This window comes from Pelecanus crispus, chromosome 11, assembly GCF_030463565.1.
Source record: "Pelecanus crispus isolate bPelCri1 chromosome 11, bPelCri1.pri, whole genome shotgun sequence".
NCBI lineage: Eukaryota > Metazoa > Chordata > Aves > Pelecaniformes > Pelecanidae > Pelecanus > Pelecanus crispus.
The window spans coordinates 4,593,643-4,613,778 of NC_134653.1; the positions used below are offsets into that span (position 1 = coordinate 4,593,643).

The 20,136-nt window shown below is 50.4% G+C and overlaps 1 protein-coding gene across 1 annotated transcript in view; it reads left to right on the forward strand.

Annotated features, from left to right (window-relative positions):
• The window catches only part of RNF216 (ring finger protein 216), a 66,526-nt gene extending 51,801 nt beyond the window's left edge, over window positions 1–14,725 (forward strand). Inside the window, exons 13-16 of the mRNA XM_009484079.2 lie at window positions 1,761–1,858; window positions 4,361–4,583; window positions 12,980–13,049; window positions 13,714–14,725. Of these exons, the coding sequence (XP_009482354.2) occupies window positions 1,761–1,858; window positions 4,361–4,583; window positions 12,980–13,049; window positions 13,714–14,033 (711 nt within the window). The 3' untranslated portion in view covers window positions 14,034–14,725. The remainder of the gene's footprint in view (window positions 1–1,760; window positions 1,859–4,360; window positions 4,584–12,979; window positions 13,050–13,713) is intronic.
• The last annotated feature ends 5,411 nt before the right edge of the window (window positions 14,726–20,136 follow it).

Below are 20,136 nucleotides of genomic sequence, written 5' to 3' on the forward strand. Positions count from 1 at the left end.
TAGTGCCTGGCTGCCAAAGGGTGCATTTGCAAGATGAGTGATCACAAAATCCTCTGCTGAGCTTTTGGGACGTGGTCACACACTTGGCTCTCCTCTTACTACAGCCCTTACCCTGCAGTCTGCAAACGTGTCCGGCTTACCAGCCAGGACAAGAAGCCTTCAATTCTCCAGATGAAAGCACAAACTGTTACGCGTCTCCCAGTGAGCACAAATACAACGAAGTCAACATTTTGCACTCCCTCCTAGGGGTGGCTTCCTTGGAAGCTTTGGTCTTCATCCTGTTTGTCTCATTTGCGATCAAAAGCATGTTGCTGCCTACGTGTGTCTTTAAGCAGATACTTCTATCATATCTCGTACAAACGTCCAATTTCTTCATTAGAATAGAAGGAAGGTAATTGCAATCAAAAAAGATCTGTCTGTGCAGTTGTCGTCTCTTGCTAGTCGTGTGACCAGAGCTGGGCAAAGCTCTTTTGGGACCTTCTTTGGTGTGGAGAGGAAGAGGATGCTTCACAGCCGTATGGGCTTTCCTGCCAGGGGGGAGAAAGTTGGATTTAAAAGCCTGAGCCCCAGCCATCCTGAAGATGAAACAGCTGGATTATGAAACATGTACTTTTTCTAAGTTGGATTTGGATGTTTTTTAATCTTCCTCAAATTAAAGGAAAATCTCTTGTTTGACCCAAAACAAAATTATGTTTTCTTTGGCTAGCCAACCAAAAAAATCCACTCAATCCCCAGCGTTAGTCTAAGTTCCCTTGCCAATAGTGCCTCCACAGCTCTCCTGCTCCACTCAGCTTTACCAGTCCTGGATTAGAGCCTCTTTGCTAAAGAGTTTACAAGAACAGGAGAGTTCAGTCACTTGCTCTAAGTTTAGTTCAGCTATTCTGGTTAAATTAATAAATATTTGTTCATATTCCACCTCTGTTTTATGGACATTTGTCCGCATCCTGCCTTTTTAGTCTGTTTACTCACATAAACTGCTTTAACTTTATTTTGTGAGGTTTTACAAAGCATAATACGGATTCGTTTGTATGCATGGTGAAGCAGAGTTTTTGATGCAGCTGCAAGGTTTCCATCGTCTGCTGAACTAGGAGCCCTTTGTATGAAGGTGAAGGATTTTTGTCAGGCAACAGATGAACTTGATGTCCTTTAGCACCGTGTTTTCATTTCTGTAGTCTCCTTGGGGAAGTAACCAGTGAACCTGGTAGCTGTTCCATGAGTTCTAGGTGAATTAGGATTTACGGACTCATTTTGTACCTGGGTTCTTGTACCTCGGAAACCCCTTAGCTCCTGTTAATGACAGACTCATTCTCGGTGGAGGACGGACCTGCAGACCTCTATACCTTACTGCCAAGCTCATCCTCAACCAAGAACCTGTAGTGTGGTGGGGGAAGAGATGGGAATTTTTCCAGTTCCTAATGCTGTAGCTCATCCTCAACCGAGAACCTGCAGCGTGGTGGGGGAAGAGATGGGAATTTTTCCAGTTCCTAATGCTGTAGCTCATCCTCAACCGAGAACCTGCAGCGTGGTGGGGGAAGAGATGGGAATTTTTCCAGTTCCTAATGCTGTAGCTCATCCTCAGCTGAGAACCTGCAGCGTGGTGGGGGAAGAGATGGGAATTTTTCCAGTTCCTAATGCTGTAGCTCATCCTCAGCTGAGAACCTGCAGCGTGGTGGGGGAAGAGATGGGAATTTTTCCAGTTCCTAATGCTGTTAGCGGTGTGCTGGGTCTTCTCTTTCTTTAATACTTGTTATCCTCCTCAGGAAACATGTCGGAAGTGCCAAGGCCTGTGGAAGGAACACATGAACCTCACCTGCGAGCAGCTGGCTGAGAAGGATGACATCAAATACAGGACGTCCATGTAAGTAAACTCCACAACCAGGCAAAAATTGGGGGGGGTGGATGAACTCATAATAGCAATGCAGTAGGCAATACACTCTGGTGTGGAGGGGGCGAGAAACCCCTCTCTTCTTGTGAGTAGCAGAGGCCCTGAAGTTCTGCTGGGTGTCACTACCTTCCATCAGGGAGGTCCTAGGGACGTCAAAGCTGGGGCATTAGAAGGCACCCAGGATGGGATTTCTTTCTGAGAAAGATACTTGGCAGCTGATCCAGTTGGTAATTCAAGAATGTGGGAGAGTTGTCACCAGACCAGCCTGTTCCTCTGGCTAGCCCGGTGTCTCGCAGGCTGGCACCTGGTCCTTCTCAGAGGTGAGAAACCCCCATTAGTGTTGCTTGGGGGGGAGAAGGGAGGTGTTGCACGGAGGCAAAGTAGTGTATTGAGTCGCAGTAAGTCGTTATTACCCTTTGAAAATCTAGAGCAGAGACAACACGTGGTTTGCTCAGCTACTACTTTCTGGCTTCATGGGACTGGATGTGTTTTCTTACAGAAACTTGTCTCTGTTTCTAACCAGTTTGTAGGAATTGTTACCGAATGGAGTCATATTTTAAAATACGCAAGTGTAAATCCTGAGTGTTTCCCTAAAATCTTTTGAAGTTTGATCTCTCTTGTTGCTACAGTAAATGACAAAATCCTCTGCCTTTAGGAAATAAGGGAAGGTTCATCCATGGAGCTGCATGTCTGATGCAGTCAAATGGGATTTGCCCACGTTGCCCAATCCTTTCCCCTCTGATTTAGAGTCTGTCTGGCGTGAGTAGAGGCCGGAAAGCCCCACCACTGGGAGACTGAACGGCTGTTGCGTGCTCATCCGGCAGTCCCTAATTCAGAACAAAATCTTTACAGATTTGATATGACTTTTTTCTCTGCCACTCCTTTCCCTGTAGGAAAGAGGGGTGAGAGGGAGGAGGAATGAGTTGTCATGTCCCTAATAAGGAAAAAAATCAGTTTCAAAACCTGTAGCAGGAACGTTTCTGGGGATAGATGAGTCTTACTGCCTGATACAATAAAAGCTTCCTTTTGAAGCCCTGCGTAAGGAAAGGGAAGCACAGCTGGAGTTCAGGCCAAACTTCCTGCCTTGCTCAAAGTTTCCAAAAAAAAATCTGCATCAGCAGCATCCTGTTAAGTAGCGGAGGGAAGAGCAGCTGCAGCTCAAAGGAAAGGCAGTCTCAAGTTGGTTTTTTTTGGTCTCTATTCTTAGTGTATCTCCAAATGCCTGGGTGCGGATCGTGCCAGGTATTACTGCGTGGGAGCTTTGGGTAGCTGCAAGGCAGCCGAAGTTCCCGCCTCGCCGTTCCCTGCTCCTCCGGTTGTGCTGATGGAGCGGTTTGTGGGGCTGTGCTGTAGCCTGTTTCCCTGCTGTGATCCTCCTCCCTGTCATCTCCCAAACATATGTTGACTTTGCAGGTCCACTGAAGTAGTTGGGTGGAGATGCCTGGCTAAGGAAGATCGTTCCCCACTGTCAGGTCAGCACAGCCAGAGAACTGTGCTTCCCTCAATGAAAACACAGTCTCTTTACTCTTCTGTCATCAGATTTCACTTCTAGGTTGTGAATTAAATTGCAACGTGATCTCCAGCGGTCAGAAAATTGGCCCTCAGGATGACAACTTATATTCTTAAGTCTTTTAATTAAATGACCGAGGCTTTCCTCCATTTCTGTGCCAAAATAGTACTGCCGCAAGCCGAGCCTTTGCACTGGAGCGCGTCGCTGCCAGGATGTCTCTTGGGGACAGGGACTGTGCTTTGTCCTGGATTCCCATTTGTGCTCCGTTAGAGTAAAACCCATCTCTTGAACCTAAAGCAATAACCTCTGGAAAATGTATGTAGGGAATCTTAAGAGAAGGGGGAAAGCCCAGTCTCTGTGGGGAAAGATGTGATTATTTTTCAGTTACTGATTTAAATTTAACAAAAACCAAATAACCCTGGCTGCTATGCTCCAGATTTTAAAAAAAAAAAAAAAAAAAAAAGTCGTGGCAACTTTGTAGCCGGAGCAACAGCCAAACATAAAACTAGTTAGCAGTTGACAGCCAGGGTTTGTTGTTTGGTTTTTTTTTTTTTCCTGAACTTTATCTCCTGGGCTGTGTTTCTCCACAGCCAAGTCAAGCATCCGCGTGCCCTTTGGCCCTTCCACTTACGGCTTAAATTCTTCCCAAGCCAGAGCCTGGCGCTGCAGCGTTTTGGCTCGCATGGAAACCAGGATGGGGTCTGCAGCATGCAGCCGGTGATTGACTTTCTTTCACTTAGTTTGTTCTTGAGTTGTCATGGGTTGGCTCCAAGTGGAGCTGAGCCCAGACCTCCTTGGAACAGCAGTGGACCGTGGGGATGGCGTAGGAGGAAAGAGGAGGGGGAGAGGTGCACTGGGGAAAGGGGGGTTAAAACATTGCTGGGATAGCGTAACAGTAACTTTACCACAGGCCAGTGGCTGCAAACACCCCTCCTCTAATTCTTCTCCCTCCTCTTGCGTTGCAGAGAAGAGAAAATGACAGCTGCCCGAATTAGAAAATGCCACAAGTGTGGGACTGGCCTAATTAAATCGGAGGGTTGCAACCGCATGTCCTGCCGTTGCGGTGCTCAGATGTGCTACCTCTGCCGGGCTGCCATTAACGGGTACGACCACTTCTGCCAACACCCCCGGTCGCCCGGGGCTCCCTGCCAGGACTGCGCAAAGTGCTCTCTCTGGACAGATCCCACAGTAAGTAACGAAGGACTTTTGTGAATGATTCGTACCCTGACTTCAATTACCGTTCCATGCCAGTGTGTTGAAATACATGCCTTCCACCAGAGGAAAAACGGCTGGTTTTAGACAGCACAACTTTTTTCCTTTCCCAAGGCAGCTAAAAAACACACTGGAAGCCGACATCAGCACAGAGTCACATCTGACCGCAACTTGGAAGGAATTGGTGTTGCTTTAGGGAAAAACAGCTCCTGTTAGACGAGGGCTTTGGCTGGAAGTGCTCTGAGCGTTGTTCTGGGGAGTGGGGCTTGTGGAAGGAGCTGGTGGGGAGCGTGTGCTGGCACCAGGCACGGTAGCCAGCGCTGGGATTACTGGGACTCGTTCCTAGTTTTGCAGCTGAGTTGCAGTTTGGTACAGCTTTGCGTCTGGAGGCAAGGGGAGTCGCATTTTTTTGGTGCCCAGATCATCTGCTCACTCTGTGAGTCCCTTTGCAGAGATAGAGAAAAAACTGCCTGCAAGCCAAGGGGCCAAAGTTACAGTTGGGTCCATTCTCACAGCTGTTACCAACAGCTGCAAAGGGAGAACCGAAGCATGGACTGAGCTGGAAGGGAAGCTGTAGTAACTTAATACAGCTTGTAGCTGTGACAAGCATGGGAAAACTTAGTGCAGCATCTCTGTAAATAGAGGTCTTCAGTACCAGAAATCCAGAAGGAGCGTAGGTAGGAGCAGGAGTTGAATTCCCTGATTTCAGCAAAGCAGTAGAGCAACGTGCATGTGGATCTGCCTTCCCAGGGCTTGTCTGAGCTTCATTTGTCCCAAGACTTCTTTGACTCGGGCCGCTGCAGCTTGGCAGGGATTGCTACCAGCCCCTCTTTCTGCAGGGGTTGCGCACAATCCTGCTCCTACACGGAGCAAAGGAAAAGCCACTCTAAATCTCTCCCTTCTACCTGCAGGCTCTTGGGGATCTCCCAGCAGGGTCCCAACCAGCGTAAACATCCTAGTCCTCTGCTTGCCTGCCTTTATTCCCCACATTATCCTGTCAATTCGAGGTGTTAAACTGAACACAAGCACCTCCTTCTAGGCACCCCTGTAGTGTTTCCAACACCTGGTTATGCGCTCCCTGGATTCCTGGCCCACTCCTACCCAATTTCCACCAGGATGCGATGCGGGGTTCGGCAGCACTAGCGTCCTTTGTTCCTGTCAGGCTGCTGATTGTGCTGGGTGATGGCATTTGTTCGGAGCCAGAGAAAACATGAGGCCTCTCAAAAAGCTCGTACTGTACTTTAAAATAAATAAATAAATAAGCAGCACAAAGAGGGCACTGTCACCAGGCTCTTTCCAGCTCTCTAATTAACCAATGTTGTGGTGAAGAAATATTTCCCACTGTCAGCAAAAAGCTGGCACTGCCTGCTTTTGGGTTTTTTTTTTTTTTTGGATGACAGAGCACTGGTGGGCTGGGGAGGTGAGGTTGGGTGACTGTCCTCGTCCTCACTGCAGTGCAAAGAATAACGTGAAACTCAGCTGTTGGCTTCTAAGACTGAAATGATGGATACCTGTGTGCATTGTCCCCCTTCGTAAGGGGCTTAGTGGTGCTGACCCAGTCCCACCTGGGCGATCTGTACTCTTGTATGGGACGTAAACAGGAGTCAACATGATAGGTGTGGAGGGGGGGGGAGCGAATTTGAATCCTGACCTGGGGATACGAAAGAGCAAAAGGCCATTGTGTCAGTAGTTCTTTGTCAGGGACGATGTCCATCCAGGGGATTACCCCGTCCCGGCTCTACCAGCTGCTGCATTGGCATCTTCTTGTGCCTTTCTCAACTCCTTCATTTCCTCTTTTGGCTCAATTTCTTTTATTCTGTTGAAGTCAGTAGATGGCTGGTGCTGCGTGTATGGGAAGAGAGTATCTGTTATGGGCTTGCGTGTGTTTGCAGCCGTGCTCTGCGGCTCTGCGTGCGTGCAAGTACTGAGAAGACAAGACCAGGTCATCTCGTCACCTGTGGAATTAGCAGCCCATCGCTTCGGAGCTGGTGCGGCTCTCCCTGGATTAGGCTCTGCTGCAAGATGGGGAGGGCACGCGTGTGGCACCAAAGCTTGGCTTGTAGAGGGTGACAGGATGCTTTTGTTCTGATTTCTGATGTGTACAGCCTCGACTAGAACAGTCTTCACAGCAGACCAGTGGCGTGGTCACAGTACCACGGTCTCGTCCATTTACGTTTCATGGATGTAGACTTCAGCTTTCTGTCAGACCTGGATGATTTCATACCTTTGTGAAGGATCTGTTTTGGGTCTAACTCCCCATTATTTACAACAAAAGTCAGGTTTCTTTAAAATAGGGAACCTTTGTTCTTTTCTAAATGTTTTAACATTTTCTGAGTCTGAAATGATTCTTGCGAAAGTATAAGTAAACCTATTCATTAGCTTGGGTTAAAAACAAATGAAAGACAGTCCTCTAGGAACTGCAGCATCTGTTAGTCTTTGTCTCAAATGATCTTGAAAGAGTAAAGCAGATGCTTCAAAATTTCCCATAATAAAAGGTTAGTTAAAGTCTTCTCCCTATGCTGTAATCAGACTTGAATCTAATTTAAAAGCATTGGTGCAATATTCGCTGGCTCAGAGACAAGCTGCAATCGGGCTGTGGTCAGCAGCTTCCAGGATAGCAGGCAGTAATCGCTTAATCACTGCATTTCTTCTGGAGCTAATCGGTGCCCTGCACCCCTGTCGGATATGAACATGGGCCAGGAGCTCTTGTCAGTGAGCTGCTTGGCCAAAAGTCCTCGTGTGCCTATTCTGCAGCCCGTGCTAGCTTTGGCTCGGCTCGCTGCGACGCTGCTGGCTGCAGGAGGGGCTGATGCAATATTGCCAGAGACAAAGCTCGGGACGGAGCACTGGGAATTGGCTCTGCAAACAGCAGGCTCTGGGACTTGGGGGCTGTGTTTTCTCTGATTTCTAAATATCTGTAGCAAACCTGAGGCTGATGTGTGCATTTCAGCTGGTTTTTGTACAAATCCCGTGATGCAATTTGACTAATGCATTCTGACTGTTCTGGTAAACCAGGTTTTGCTCTCTTATGTATTATTTTTAATTTAATACTCATCTTTGGACTGTCAATAATATTGCATAGCGGCTTTTTTGGCTTTAAAGTTTAAGATGTTTTCAGTAAACTCTTAAAACACTCCCAAAGGCCCATCATTAAAGTTCAAAGCAGAAGACTAATCATTATAAGGTGTTTGCAATTATTCCTCCTTCTAGTGTTATAAAAAGACGATGTTGAACGAAGACTGTGTAAAACTTCAAATGCATTAAGGAAATGCATGAAGTACACAGCGCTGCCTTCAGGATTTGGAGGGGGGGGAAGCACCCCTAAATTTAGGGGTGTGGTGGGTTTTTTCTTTATCATGCTATAAAATGCCTTAATCATAAGCATACAGTTAATCTGCGGTATTCACAGAAAGCCATCAATGTGGAATGCCTGTTGCTAAAATAACTCTGCATTTCTTAAACTCCAGCATGTGCTTCGTCCCCGTCCTGGCCCCCCTTTTCCTGCAGCACTGCGGATGCCCTGTTCCAGTTACAACACAGCCTGCTTTTATCCCCTGCTTCCTGCTGCATGGAGGAACACGCCGGAGACAGCCGATGCCTGTTCTTGCTCAGGCTCTCCGCAGCTGATCTGGGAATGATTTGAAACAAAACCCTTTAGTCCTTTGGAAGCCTCCGTCGTGAAAAATCATTTCAAGTTTATTAGTAACGGCTGCGGCCACACATACGTGGAAAAAGAAAGCAGTAAAAAGCCAGAAGGGGGGAGGCAATGGTGGTGAAGGCACTTTCTAAAGACAGGGGAGGGGTTGCACAGCTCAGAAATAGTTACCAGGTCTCTCGTATTCCCTCTTTCAGGAGGCGGGCAGCGGCTTTCCCGTGACACTTAATAATTAAAGATAACGAGAAGCGCAGTAGATAACAACAGAGCTTTCAAAAGCTTCATCAGTGGCACTTTTGTTCTGGGCAGAGGAGGTTTTATTTGGGGGGAGGTTGTCTCTGCGTGACTTGCGGAGCTTTTATCTCCTTTGCTGCTGTATTTGCTCGTTCCCGATGGGCGGTTTGTTTCTCCGGCGGCTCTTTCTGCATGCGTGCAGGGCCCTGCATGGATGCTGGACGTGGCTTCTCTGTACTAGCGTTATTGAAACCGGCCTCCCTGCCATGAAAAGGTGCCTCGCTTAGCAACCCAGCCCAGCTCTTTAGTTAATCCATCCACAGACCCGAGCCATCCCTTCTGCTGTGATTGGCTCCGTGCTCGCCGCATTCCCTGGATTCAATGGGAGCGGGCTGAAAGGAAAAGCCTCCTCCATGCCAAGATCCTTTTGCAGGTGGGGAATCGCAAGGGCAGGCTCTCAGACTGGCTTTTTTTTGGCTACTGGACTGGGGATGGTTCCTGCAAAGAGCATCCTGCTGTCGGGTTTGGGGCAAAGCTCGGTCCCATTTTGCCACTTAAAAATGCAGCTGCTATTAATAACCGCGTTTGCTTTCTGCAGTGTTTGCAGATAAGAAGGGTGAATACATCTTGTAGATCCTTTGCATTTTTCTCTTGGCCACCTCCCTTCTCCCGTGATGCAACGGAGCATGGGGAAGGGCCACGCTGTAGCATTGCCCTGCATTTTCTCGCTCAGGAGGAGAGCCAGGTTACATCCTTGCTCAAAAAACATGCGGGCTGGCCAGTGCAGAGATCCCCCCAGGGTTTGGGGGAGTTTCTTTTTTTTTTTTTGCTGTAGGCAAGGTAGCTGACAGGAAGATGACTGTTAACTTGACAAGATAAATCCCTTCAATCCACACAGCCTGTGAACAGGCTATTAAAATTATAATCTAATTCTTTATTAAGGGACTTGAACCCGCTCGGCAAAATGGACACAAGAGGCTTTTGAAATTGTACTGCAGCCTCCACCCCATGTGACATTAAATGGTTTCTTACCACAACAGCCAGCCCTAAGTGCGCTAATGAAAACTTAATTTTTGGTGTGGATGCTTTACCCCTAGATGAATCGGTCATCTCTCTCCAGTTACTGTGGAATAAAAAAAAAACAGCATTTGCTTCTCAAAGAATTAGTGGTGTTTTGCAAAAATCACTGTTGTATATGGTGAATATTTGCACTGAGACTTGGTTTTTAATTCTGACCTGCGCCGGTGCAATATGTAATAGCCAGAGCTTGTGGCATCGGCTTTCCTTCACGAATATCCAATATCCTAAAATTATCTTGCTGTGCACATATCATAAATTATTTTTGTTCTAGCTGGGACGTGGATCTTTCCTAAATACTGCAGGTATTGAACTGTGCTGTGTATTCATCACTTGCCAGATTAAATGTCAGCTTCTTAAGTAGGAAGGTGCATATTGTGTAGCGTATTTTTGTTCTTTCTGTATTAATGGATACCAGTTTTTCAGAAATACTGATGCAAAAAAAATGTTAAGCCAAGGCTTGGTATGTGGGATTAAGTATAAATGCTTCTTAAAAGTGTATTCTTGCATTAAAGGTTATCAGCAGAGAAGCTACAAAGCTGGTAACTTCTGTTCTCAGAGATGTGGTTTGTTATGGCTCTGCTGTGATTTGCAGTCGCAGAACTACTCAGGAACTCATCATCCCGATCCGGGTCTGTTCTTGGCAGGTTTTTTGGCATCCAGGGTGTGCTGCAAGGTTTGCCCCCTCTTGAAGACCAAGAGGGGCTGAGGTTGAGTAGGGATCTCTGGCCGTTGCATTTGAGGTCATGTGTTTTATGTTGTCCTTGCAAGATAGACGTCATTTTGGAGACCTGGCAGATGGGGTTGGCTGTTCCACGTTTCCCCGGCGCTCTGGGAGCTGCAGTAATTGAAGCCAGCATCACCTTGGGTGTGCGTGCAGCTGGCTCGCCGGCCCCGCGGGCAGATGGCTTTGTCGATCCGTCATTAGTGCGGAGGTCAGCCGCAGTTTAAACCGCGGGGGTCGAGTGGCCCTCGCTGCAGGAGGATCTTGGAAAGTTGCGTTGTTGATGTGTCCAATTCCACGGACTTCTGCAGGACTGACTAGTATCAACAGCGGGGTTTGCAGGAGCTACTGCATCATGGGTGGTGGTGGCAGGATGGCGGTGTCCCTGGAAAGCACTGTTTCAGAGGGTTAATCACAGACTTGGACTACATTAAAAGCTTTTTATAAGTTAGCAGTGACTTCTGCATGTTTCTAGGCTTTAAGGTGAGGTTTATGCTTTCGTGTGAGTGAAGGAGATAGGGACGTCTTGTTCAGTTGAGCTTAAATATGTTTCTTACTTGTCATATAACTAAAAAACCCCTTCAGGAGCATCTTTTGCAGTAAGTGGCAATAAGATGGGAGAGGTGGCTATCTCCATTTTCCAACAGCATTGCAAAAAATATTCTGGGAAGAAAAAAAAATTGAAATCTTGAAGCTTCAGGGCCACCCTTTGAGAGCGCTGCTTGGGCAGCAAAGGAGCGGAGGATGTTTGGTTGCCTGTTGCTGAGCATGGCCAGGTTGTTTTCCAGCCACGGAACGTCGCAATCTGATACTTGGGGGGTAATTAAAAGTTCTGTGTAGGCTCAGAAGAGCCATTCTTCAGAAGTTTTTATGGAGATAGATAGGCTGTAATTAACGGTCCATGGAAGCAGCCTGCTTGGAAAACAAAAAAGCATGTAAGGGAGGGAAGTATTGAGTTTGATGGCTTTCTGCAGATTAAGATAACTTCAGTCTCCCAGGGAAACCTTATCTGGTGACGGGAGGAGGGGACATCTTAGCAAGCTTCCCAGGCGTTACTGCTAGACATGTGCAGGACCGTGAGATTGGAATTGGGAAGCTGGCTAGACTTAAAATAATTTCAACGTAGCTGCACACATGAAGCACATTTCGAATTTAGTCCCAGAGCACTCTTCAAAATAGAGGATATTTTCCACATTAAGAGTGTTCAGGAAGAAATTTATGGGTTTTGGCAGTACTGGAATTAGGATGAATAAAACAAAGCAGAGTCTTGCACATTGTGGGGTACGTGGGGCTTGAGGTTTCCCTCCTGCTCCACCGTTAGCGCTTGCAGAAGAACTGCTGAAGCAAACCAAATGCTCCTTTGTATGCAGGTAGACCTGGAGCAGCTGATGCCTGATGCAGGTGTTGTGTGTCATCCAACAGCTCCCGTTCTTGGCCTTCTTCCCTAATAACTAATATCAAGAGTACAAACACTGTCCAGGAGGCTTAGCTATTCTCATTTGTTCTCTGAAAGTGCCAGGTAGTCTTTCATCCCAGCGGACACGAAGCAGCGGCAGATGCAGCCCTGCAGAGACGAGGAGAACCTCTGTTGTCATCGCTGCGCACGTGGCCAGCAGAAGCATCTGCTGGTGGGCACTAAAAGGGAGTTTTCTCTTTAGTTTTTTTGGTGTCATCTTCGTTACCCTGATAGCTGTTGCATGCTGTGGTGCAGTGACAAAACTCATTTTTCACAGCCGTTCTTGGGAGCGGGCAGCTGATGCCGAAGCTTGAATTGGGGTGATTCTCTGGTTTCAAGCCAATGCTAGCACGGCCTTGGGTAAAGCCCTAGAGCTGCCTGGACCCTACGGGCTGTCAGTGCCCATGACCGTCCCCTCCAGGCAAGCCTCTCCTAGCTCTGGAGTTGCACAGTCTTCTTCCAGGATTTTGTCCATCATGCTCCCTTGATCTAATAAAAAGTGGTGTAAATGCCACCTCTCTCGATACCTGCAGCCACCTGAGGCTTTACTGCGTTGTTTGGTCTCACTGCTGCTACTTTGGGTTGAGAAAACTGCAGATGATGAGAGGCAGGATGCTTTCAATTTCTGGCTTGCCCTTGTGTTCTTGTTAAGCAGCGGGTCTGAATATTCTTGCTATAACCTCTACATAGGCATTAAAGAAACACATTGCAATTTATGCCCTCCTCAGAGTTACAGATAAGATCTAAATGGCCTCGACACAGCACCGTTTAGCTACTAGAGCCAGGATTTAAGTTGTGTTAATTCCAGCTGCTGGGCCAAAAAACTCTACAAGTGCTAGCATAATGTAAATATTTAATAGACTATTGCCATTTAAAAGATTAACAGCTCTCCAGCAACTCTTCAAATGGGCGGAGCTGGGTTGCAGCGCTCTGGTTTCCATCAAGTCAATGAATTTGAGCACTGATCTCCCTGGAAAGCTGATCTAAGCCTCTTAGTCATACTCCGTAGAGTAGGTTTGGCTCTGTGCAAGTTACTGGTGCTGCAGTCCCCTGTCACAGCCTTGCTTTTGACTAAACCTGGGTCAACCTCAAATGAGGACAGTTCAGCCAAATTTACCTTTTTATTCCCATGCAAAGGTGCTGAAAAGAAAAGCAGCATTGAGAGAATAGAAGGTTGCTGCAGCAGGAATTAGCCCACTGACTCCTGATACTTTTGTGATTTCTAGGAAGATGATGAGAAGATAATCCAGGAGATTCAGAAGGAGGCTGAAGAGGAGCAAAGGAAGAAAAATGGAGGTAAGTCCCAGTCTTTACCTGTGCGTTGAGATCAGGCTGTGGATGACAGAAGAGCATAGGGTTCCCAGCGACTGACAAGTCTCTGGATATTCACTGGATTTTTCCCACGGCCTGGCTGTTTGCAGGCTTCTCCATGCATTGCTGTGCTGCACCAAGCATCACCGTATCTTGCTCCAGAGAGGGGTGCAAGCCATCGCCCTGTTCCTCCTGGGAACTGGTCTAGCTTAAAAGTGCTGTTGCCTGCAGGCTTTAGCTGGGACCGTGGGGAGACACAAGGCTTGTGTCCCGCTCTCACTTGGCGACGGGTGTCATGGATGCGCAGACCTGTCTCCTCTCCACTTGGCAGAGTAGCCGAAGGGCAGCATAACCTCTGTGCTCTGCGGTGGGGGGCACAGGGGCATGCAAGGGGCTGCCCCACATCCCTGCAAAAGGAGGTGTTCCGCCTTTGCGGTGTGGTATTGATGAAAGGAGCCAACCTGGAGAGCTACCGCTGTGCTCCATGGTGCCTGGAGCATGGAAGGGGCGAGCGGTGATGGTGTAGAGAGTGTGCTTAAGGAACGTGCTGGGGAGGGAGGATGCTGATTGCAAATGTTAAGACCATGGACCAAGCTTGGTGAGTTTTTGTTTGCGGGATGACTGGTTCTTTTCTCTCCTCCCTTTGCAGAAAACAGCTTCAAGCGGATCGGCCCTCCTGCAGAAAAGCCCATGGAGAAAATCCAGAGAATTGAAGTCATCCCCAGACCTGTTCCTCAGAACCTCCATCAACCCCGGATGCCCCCTTACCCCTTCATGCACCCTCCCTTCCCGCTCCCTCCTGTCCGTCCCATGTACAATAACATCCCCCTCAACATCGGCCCTATCCCTGCCCCCTACGTCCCCCCGTTGCCTAACATGAGGGTGAACTATGATTTTCCCCAGATCAACGTTCAGCTGGAGCACAACTTGCCTATGCACTTTGGCCCTCAGCCTCGACACCGGTTCTGACCCGGTTCAAACAGCACTTGGCGTAGAGTCGCTGCAGGGCAAAGCCACCCCAGTAATGCCACCCCCCCCTTCCTGCTCCAGCCCTTTCAGTTTAGCCAGCTGCAAGGGGACCCGCTCTCACTCACGCGTACCTGCACTGCACCCCTCTCTAGAGCTTCTCTGAACCTTTGCGATCAAACATTTCAACCTGTGCTGCAACAGGGTTTGGTGCTGCATTTCCAAGGGGTCTCTCCCTATGTTGGGCATCCGGATATTTTGATTTGACAAAGCCTGTTCAGGTGGCTGTTGGGAGGGAAGGTGAGACTTTGTGAAGCACAGGGATGCAGCTGTTCCTCAGGGGCTTTCCAAAAATCCTGCAGCTGCCGCACAGTCAAGTGAGTCTTGGGGGAAGGGAGGAAAAGACTTGGCATCTGAGTAAGACCTTCAGGAACAAGATAAGAGGAGTCAGCTGCCCTAGCCTTCTGCCTGCGGAGAGGCATGAGGCTGCGGTTCCCATGTTCTCCAGCATCCCTGTAACCTGCTAGCACCTCCCAGCAGAAATAAATTCTTCCAAACCAAGTCAGTCTAGTGTTTTTAGCATTTCTCGCTCTGCAAGTGGAGTGAGGGGATGCAGCAGCCATCTCGTTGCTGAGATCTCAGTAGGAAGCCCGGAGCCATGTTCTGTCTCAGGGCTTTAGAAAGTAGCAGAAGACTCAGGCACCCTAATCTTTGTCTGAACTGAACTTGCCTCCTTTGAAAGGCTCAGGTTTTTTTCCCCCGGAGGTGGGTGCCTCTCAGCTTCCAAAACAAGGCCTTTGCTTTGCAGTTCTCATCTGGCATCCCAAATCTTTTTCGGCCAGCAGTCGTCAAACAGCTGGTAGAAGCACCCGGAGCCTAAGCTGCACCCTTTGTTGCAAAAACTGCTTGGGTCGATACCTGGTTAGATGTGTAGACAGTGGTGTGCGATCTGTGCTGTGGCAGAAAAATTAGGAATTACCCCCATAGTTGTGTGCGCAGGCAGCAGTGAGCCGGGAGCCCCCTTAGCCGAACCCCCCGCAACCAAGCGGGCAGCTGTAGCCTCGTGCTGCAGGAAGCTGGCTGCTGCCGCGGTGCTTAATAACTTCTGAAAATGTGTGTTCCAGCTTAATTGGCTTCTGAAAAGCGTGTTAAAAGGCAAACGCGAGTATTGCTGGGCTTAGGAAGTGAGGGTTTAGGAAAAGCAAAACTTCCTTGTAAGAAGCGGGGGGTGTAGTTGCTGGGCTGCGGGAGGAGCGTTGGCACAAAGCCCTTTCCTCACAGCCCTTGGCTGTACTGTCTGGTACGGGCCCCCTTTAGAAAAGAAAATGCTTGGAGTGGAAAAAAACCCTCTCCTCCCAGAAATGCTGGGCTAGCTTTTAGCAGCCCAGTTGTGCCGACGTTCCCCGAGTGGTTTTGGTCTGGGCCGCATCCTGCTCGGATGCTCACTGCACCGCCCCTCCTGTTTTTCCCCCCTGAATTTGAGCATCTAGGTGTCTTTTGGGGTTATTTGTTTTTTCTCTTTTGGCTTTATTTGGTTTTTTTCAGGTAAAACTCCCTGCCTCCGCCTTGCGGCTTCTGCCAAACCCTTGCTTGCAGCTCTCTGTAACTGCTCCCGGCACAGCAGCTCCGCGGGCGCGCGGTGAGCAGCAGGGCCGTCGGTGGGATGCTCCCGGAGAGAGGCAGCCTCCACCGTGGCCCAGGACAGCATCTGGGGACTGTTGTCCCCAGGAGGGTCTCCCAGAGAGCACTTCCACGCTTTTTGGAACCGAGTCAGCGATTTCTCCCCTCTCGGGCATTGCCCATGGGTTGAATGTACCCTGCGGAGCGCTCTGTTCCAGCTCCGCGGTGTCATGGCCTCTCTAGCATTAATAACCAAGTGGTATTCCCTTGCTGCTATCAGTTCTTTATTTTAATTTATTTCTGGAAGTTGTCTGGGGGCTGCAGGAGCTTATCGCTTGCTGCTCAGCTGGGCTTTAGCCAGGTTTAAATGCCAGCTTGCACTGAGTGATTCCCGCGGTAGCCAGCAGCAGGGGGTCCCCTTGGGATTTGGGAAGGGCTGCGTTCACAGCGTTAGCGGGGTGGCGAGAAAATGGACCCAGGTCAGAGGGAGCGCGAGCGGCTTCCCCTTGCAGAAAGGGAATCCTGGGGTTTTAATAGCCGAGATCTCGTGGGCTCGAGGGCCGGCTTGGATGAGCCCTCCAGGCTTTCCGGAGCGCGTGCCTTTCCCTGGCAGGGTGCTCGTGGTCGTCCTCCAGCACCCGCCTGCGCGACGGGGGGTCAGGCAGCGGAGGTGGGTCGGGCAGCCGGGGCATAGCTCTGCTGCTGAGCCGGTGGCCCAAACGGCGAAGCAAACGCGGCGTGACCTCTTCCAGCGTCCCGCGGAGCTGCGCGGCTGGGAGCACCGGCAAAAATGCCGGTCGAATCCCATCTTTTGGTGCGCATCTAGAGGTGCATGGGTGTAAAGAAATAAGGCTTGGCAGAGGGAAGTGTAGAGATGGAGCAAGAGGGGTGGAGAAGCGTCGGGCAGAGGTGGCAAGGGGAGGTTGGTGTCCGTGCTCCCTCCTCGTGGTTAGGATGTGAGGGTCTTCTGCTGCCGTGGTGCCATGGTCATGGTCCTGGGGGAGCCCGGTAGATGTAGCGGGAGAGAGGGCTGCTGTCTCCCTGTCCCCTGCCAAATCCACGAGCTTATTTGTGTCCGAGAGAAGAGAAATGGGTGCTTGGTCCGTGATGCGGAGCTGCTCCGCACCCAGCAGCCCCGAGCCATGGGCTCAGCCCTCTGCCGGGCCCTGGGGCGACGCTGGGCGCCCGGCGCTGCTCCTCTCCCCGAGGAAACTCCCGTTCCGCTGAAAATTACTCTGCAGCCAAAGCGCGTGGCTGCTCCTCCCCTCTAACCCGAGAGACCTCGAGGTGTGGTTTCTGATAGTGCTCGGGTCTCTGCTGATTTATTGAAAAGAAAAAATAACCCAAAACTCACTGCGCAACCATCCGAACCATCCGTGATCTGGTCTTAAACCGCATCCCGTTTTTCCCTCCCGCCTCGCAGTCCTCGAAACCATTTATCCTTTAAAAGGCGACAGGGAGGCTGCTGCGCCCAGGCTGATCCCGTAACAGGTACTTCTTATGGTTAATTGCAGTGTCCCATTTTACTTGCCTTAAAGGTGGAGAGAGAAACTTAGTATTTGCACTTAGCAAAACATTATATTAAAAGAAAGAAACCCTGTAAAGATGTGCATGTTCTGCAACTTTGTATAACAATAGTGGAAAATAAATAGTTGGTTTATTAAAAAACAAAAAACAAAAAAACAAAAAATATTTTTCTTTACCTTCTGGTAGTAAACTGTTCTAATACTCGGTGTGTAAAAAGTTCCTGTATTATATTGTAATTTGAATTTTTTGTAAATAAATTTGTGCACTCTGGCTTTTACCTCTGTGCTTTCATTACGGCCGGACCATCGTCCTCCCGTCCCGACTGCGCCGGCCTGGCGCTGGGGTAAGGACGGGCAGCAGGGGCGAGCAGGCAGCACGGTTTTGCCAAATCCCAGCCTGCGCAGTTGAAAACTCTGCAAGTTGCGAGGCAAAACCCATTTGACCCTCCTGGAAAAGCTTAATATGTTCCACATGCTCCCGAGGAAAAACTGGACGGGATAGAAAATGGTTTCCAGTCGCTCCTTTAAATGGAAACCAGGACGCGTGCGTCGTGGGGGGGGAAAGGCTTGGGGGGGATTTTCCCTCTTGCAGGAGCGATGGTAAATAGCGAATCCGGCCTTAAAAGCAAAAGGAAAGGGGGGAGGTGGGAAGCCTGGAGCCCCTTCCCCACGCAGGCACCCCCGGCCGTGCTGGCAAACCCCTCCCCTGCCTGCTCCCCCGGCCGGGCGTCGCGGCCGGCTTTGCTGGTGCACACGCGGGTGTCGCTGGGCGTTGAGGGCGAGCGCGTGGCCATCGCAGCTGCTCAGCGTTTCCTGCACAGCCCTAACTTTGCCGTTTACAGTAGGGACCCGACATCCTCCAACATCCTTCCTCCCTTCTTGCTGCGGCGCTTAAACCCGGGGCTGAAGCTGCAGGGCCCTCCTGGCAATGCCCTCCCACCATCCCGCCCGGGATGTGCTTTGGGGGGGGGGGGGGGGGGGGCTGTGCAACCCCTCTCCCAAAATTCACTTCTAGAAAAGCAGCTTTAGATTTTAAAAACCAAAGAGGAGCCCGTCGGTGACCTGCAGGTGCCGAGCCGGGCTGCAGGAGGTGAAGGGCGGCGAAGGGGCTGGCTGCTCTCATTGCAGGTGATGGAGTTGGCCCCAGCCCCACCACAAGCACGTGCTGCGCCCCGTCTTCGTAGCCGAAACTGAGGGTGGCCCCAGCAGCAGACCTGCATGGGTTGGTTGAGTTTTAGCGCCAGTTTCGGCTGTCTCGGAGGGCGGGGGCACATCCCGGACATCCCAGCTCCTCCAGCCGGACGCTGGGTTTTGGCCTGAGCTGGGCTGCAGCGGATGGGCTTCCCGCCCCTCCTTCCCAGCCTTAGCTTTTGCATTTCTTTTGTGGTTTTTGTTTTTGGTTTGGTTTGGTTTTTTTTTTAATCTTCCCCTTCTCTGTATCACTGAGCAGAGGAGGGGGCTTATTGCTGACCCCCGCCATGCCATGCACCTGCCACCAGCACCCCATTGCTCTCCCCCCCCCCCCCCCCCGGTGGGCACCTCCCCCTCGGGGACCTTGTGTGGGGCAGGGGAAATATCTGAGCCAAGGGCAGAAAAAGCAGCTCCTTCGCAGCGCTGCCGGGCTGAAAGGGGCACAGCTTCGCTCCTCGCTGCAAGAGCGGGAGAGCTGGTTTGCAGGAGATGGTTTGCAGGAGATGGCTTCCAGGAGATGGTTTGCAGGAGATGTTTCCAGGAGATGATGGTTTGCAGGAGATGATGGTTTGCAGGAGATGGTTTCCAGGAGATGATGGTTTGCAGGAGATGATGGTTTGCAGGAGATGGTTTCCAGGAGATGATGGTTTGCAGGAGATGGTTTCCTGCATCTCCCTGCTTACCCAAAGATGCCCACGGGCTCGGTGGCTTAGGGCTGCTCTGAGCACCTCCGGAGGTGGCCCAGCCTCCAGCCAGCTTTGGCTTTAAGCCCACTCGGTGGAGATGAGCCTGTTGGCCACCATTCCCTTCCCACCAACTCATCTGAGCCAGCGCAATCTTTGTGAAGCAATTTGGCCCCCAAGGGCTCCGCCACCCCAAACGCTCCATGCCCAGACTCGTGCCTCTCATTAAAAGGCTGTTGCAGCTCTGGTTGCCCCAACAGACCACACCCCACTGCTTGTATCCGAATGCAGGTTTTATTTTTTTTTTTAATTCATCTTTCTCCATTTGAAGCTAATTTTTAAGTTATACAAATGGCACTTACAAAAAAAATAATAATAAAAAAACCAAAACGAAACAAACAAACAAAAAAAAAAGAAACCCGAACAAACCCAAAACTTAAATTTTCGGAGATGTTTTTCAGAGAGTCACGACACCCGATAAGAGGAGACAGGAGAGCTGTTGACCTAGTGTCACACGGAAGAAGCCGGAGCGGGAGTTACATGGTTCGAACTGCGACGGGGGGACGGGGAGGAGGCGACACGGGGCGGGGGTGAAGGCGAGCGAAAAGTGTGCGCCAAGTCACAGGGTCACTCAGGGCTTCATCAAGACACTCGGTCCTTCGAGGGGCCCCGGGCAGGCGCGCGGCGCCTGGGCGAGCGCAGGCAGCCCCTGGATGTGAGCGCGGAGCCGAGGTAGAGCCCAGCCGGGACCCCCCGCGCCGGCGAGGGACCCCGGCCCGGCGTTGTCCCCGTGGCAGGGGACGGGCCGCTCCCTCTCCCAGCTGTGAGTTTAGCACCAAGCTCCTCCGGAGGGTTCTCCCTCCACATGGCTTTAAGGCTGACGAGCCCCTACCTTGCTGCGGCGATAGGGACCGGCCCGGTTTTGGCACGGCAGCGATGCCGCGAGCACCCTTGGCGTGGGGTGGGGTGGGGGGAGACCAGCGCTCCCTCCCCAGCGGGGGCCCGCAGAGGGGGGGAAAGGCTCCTTGGTGTGTTTGCAGGGAGCAAATACCGGCCCCGGGAAGGCCCCAAAGGATAAAGTGCCTT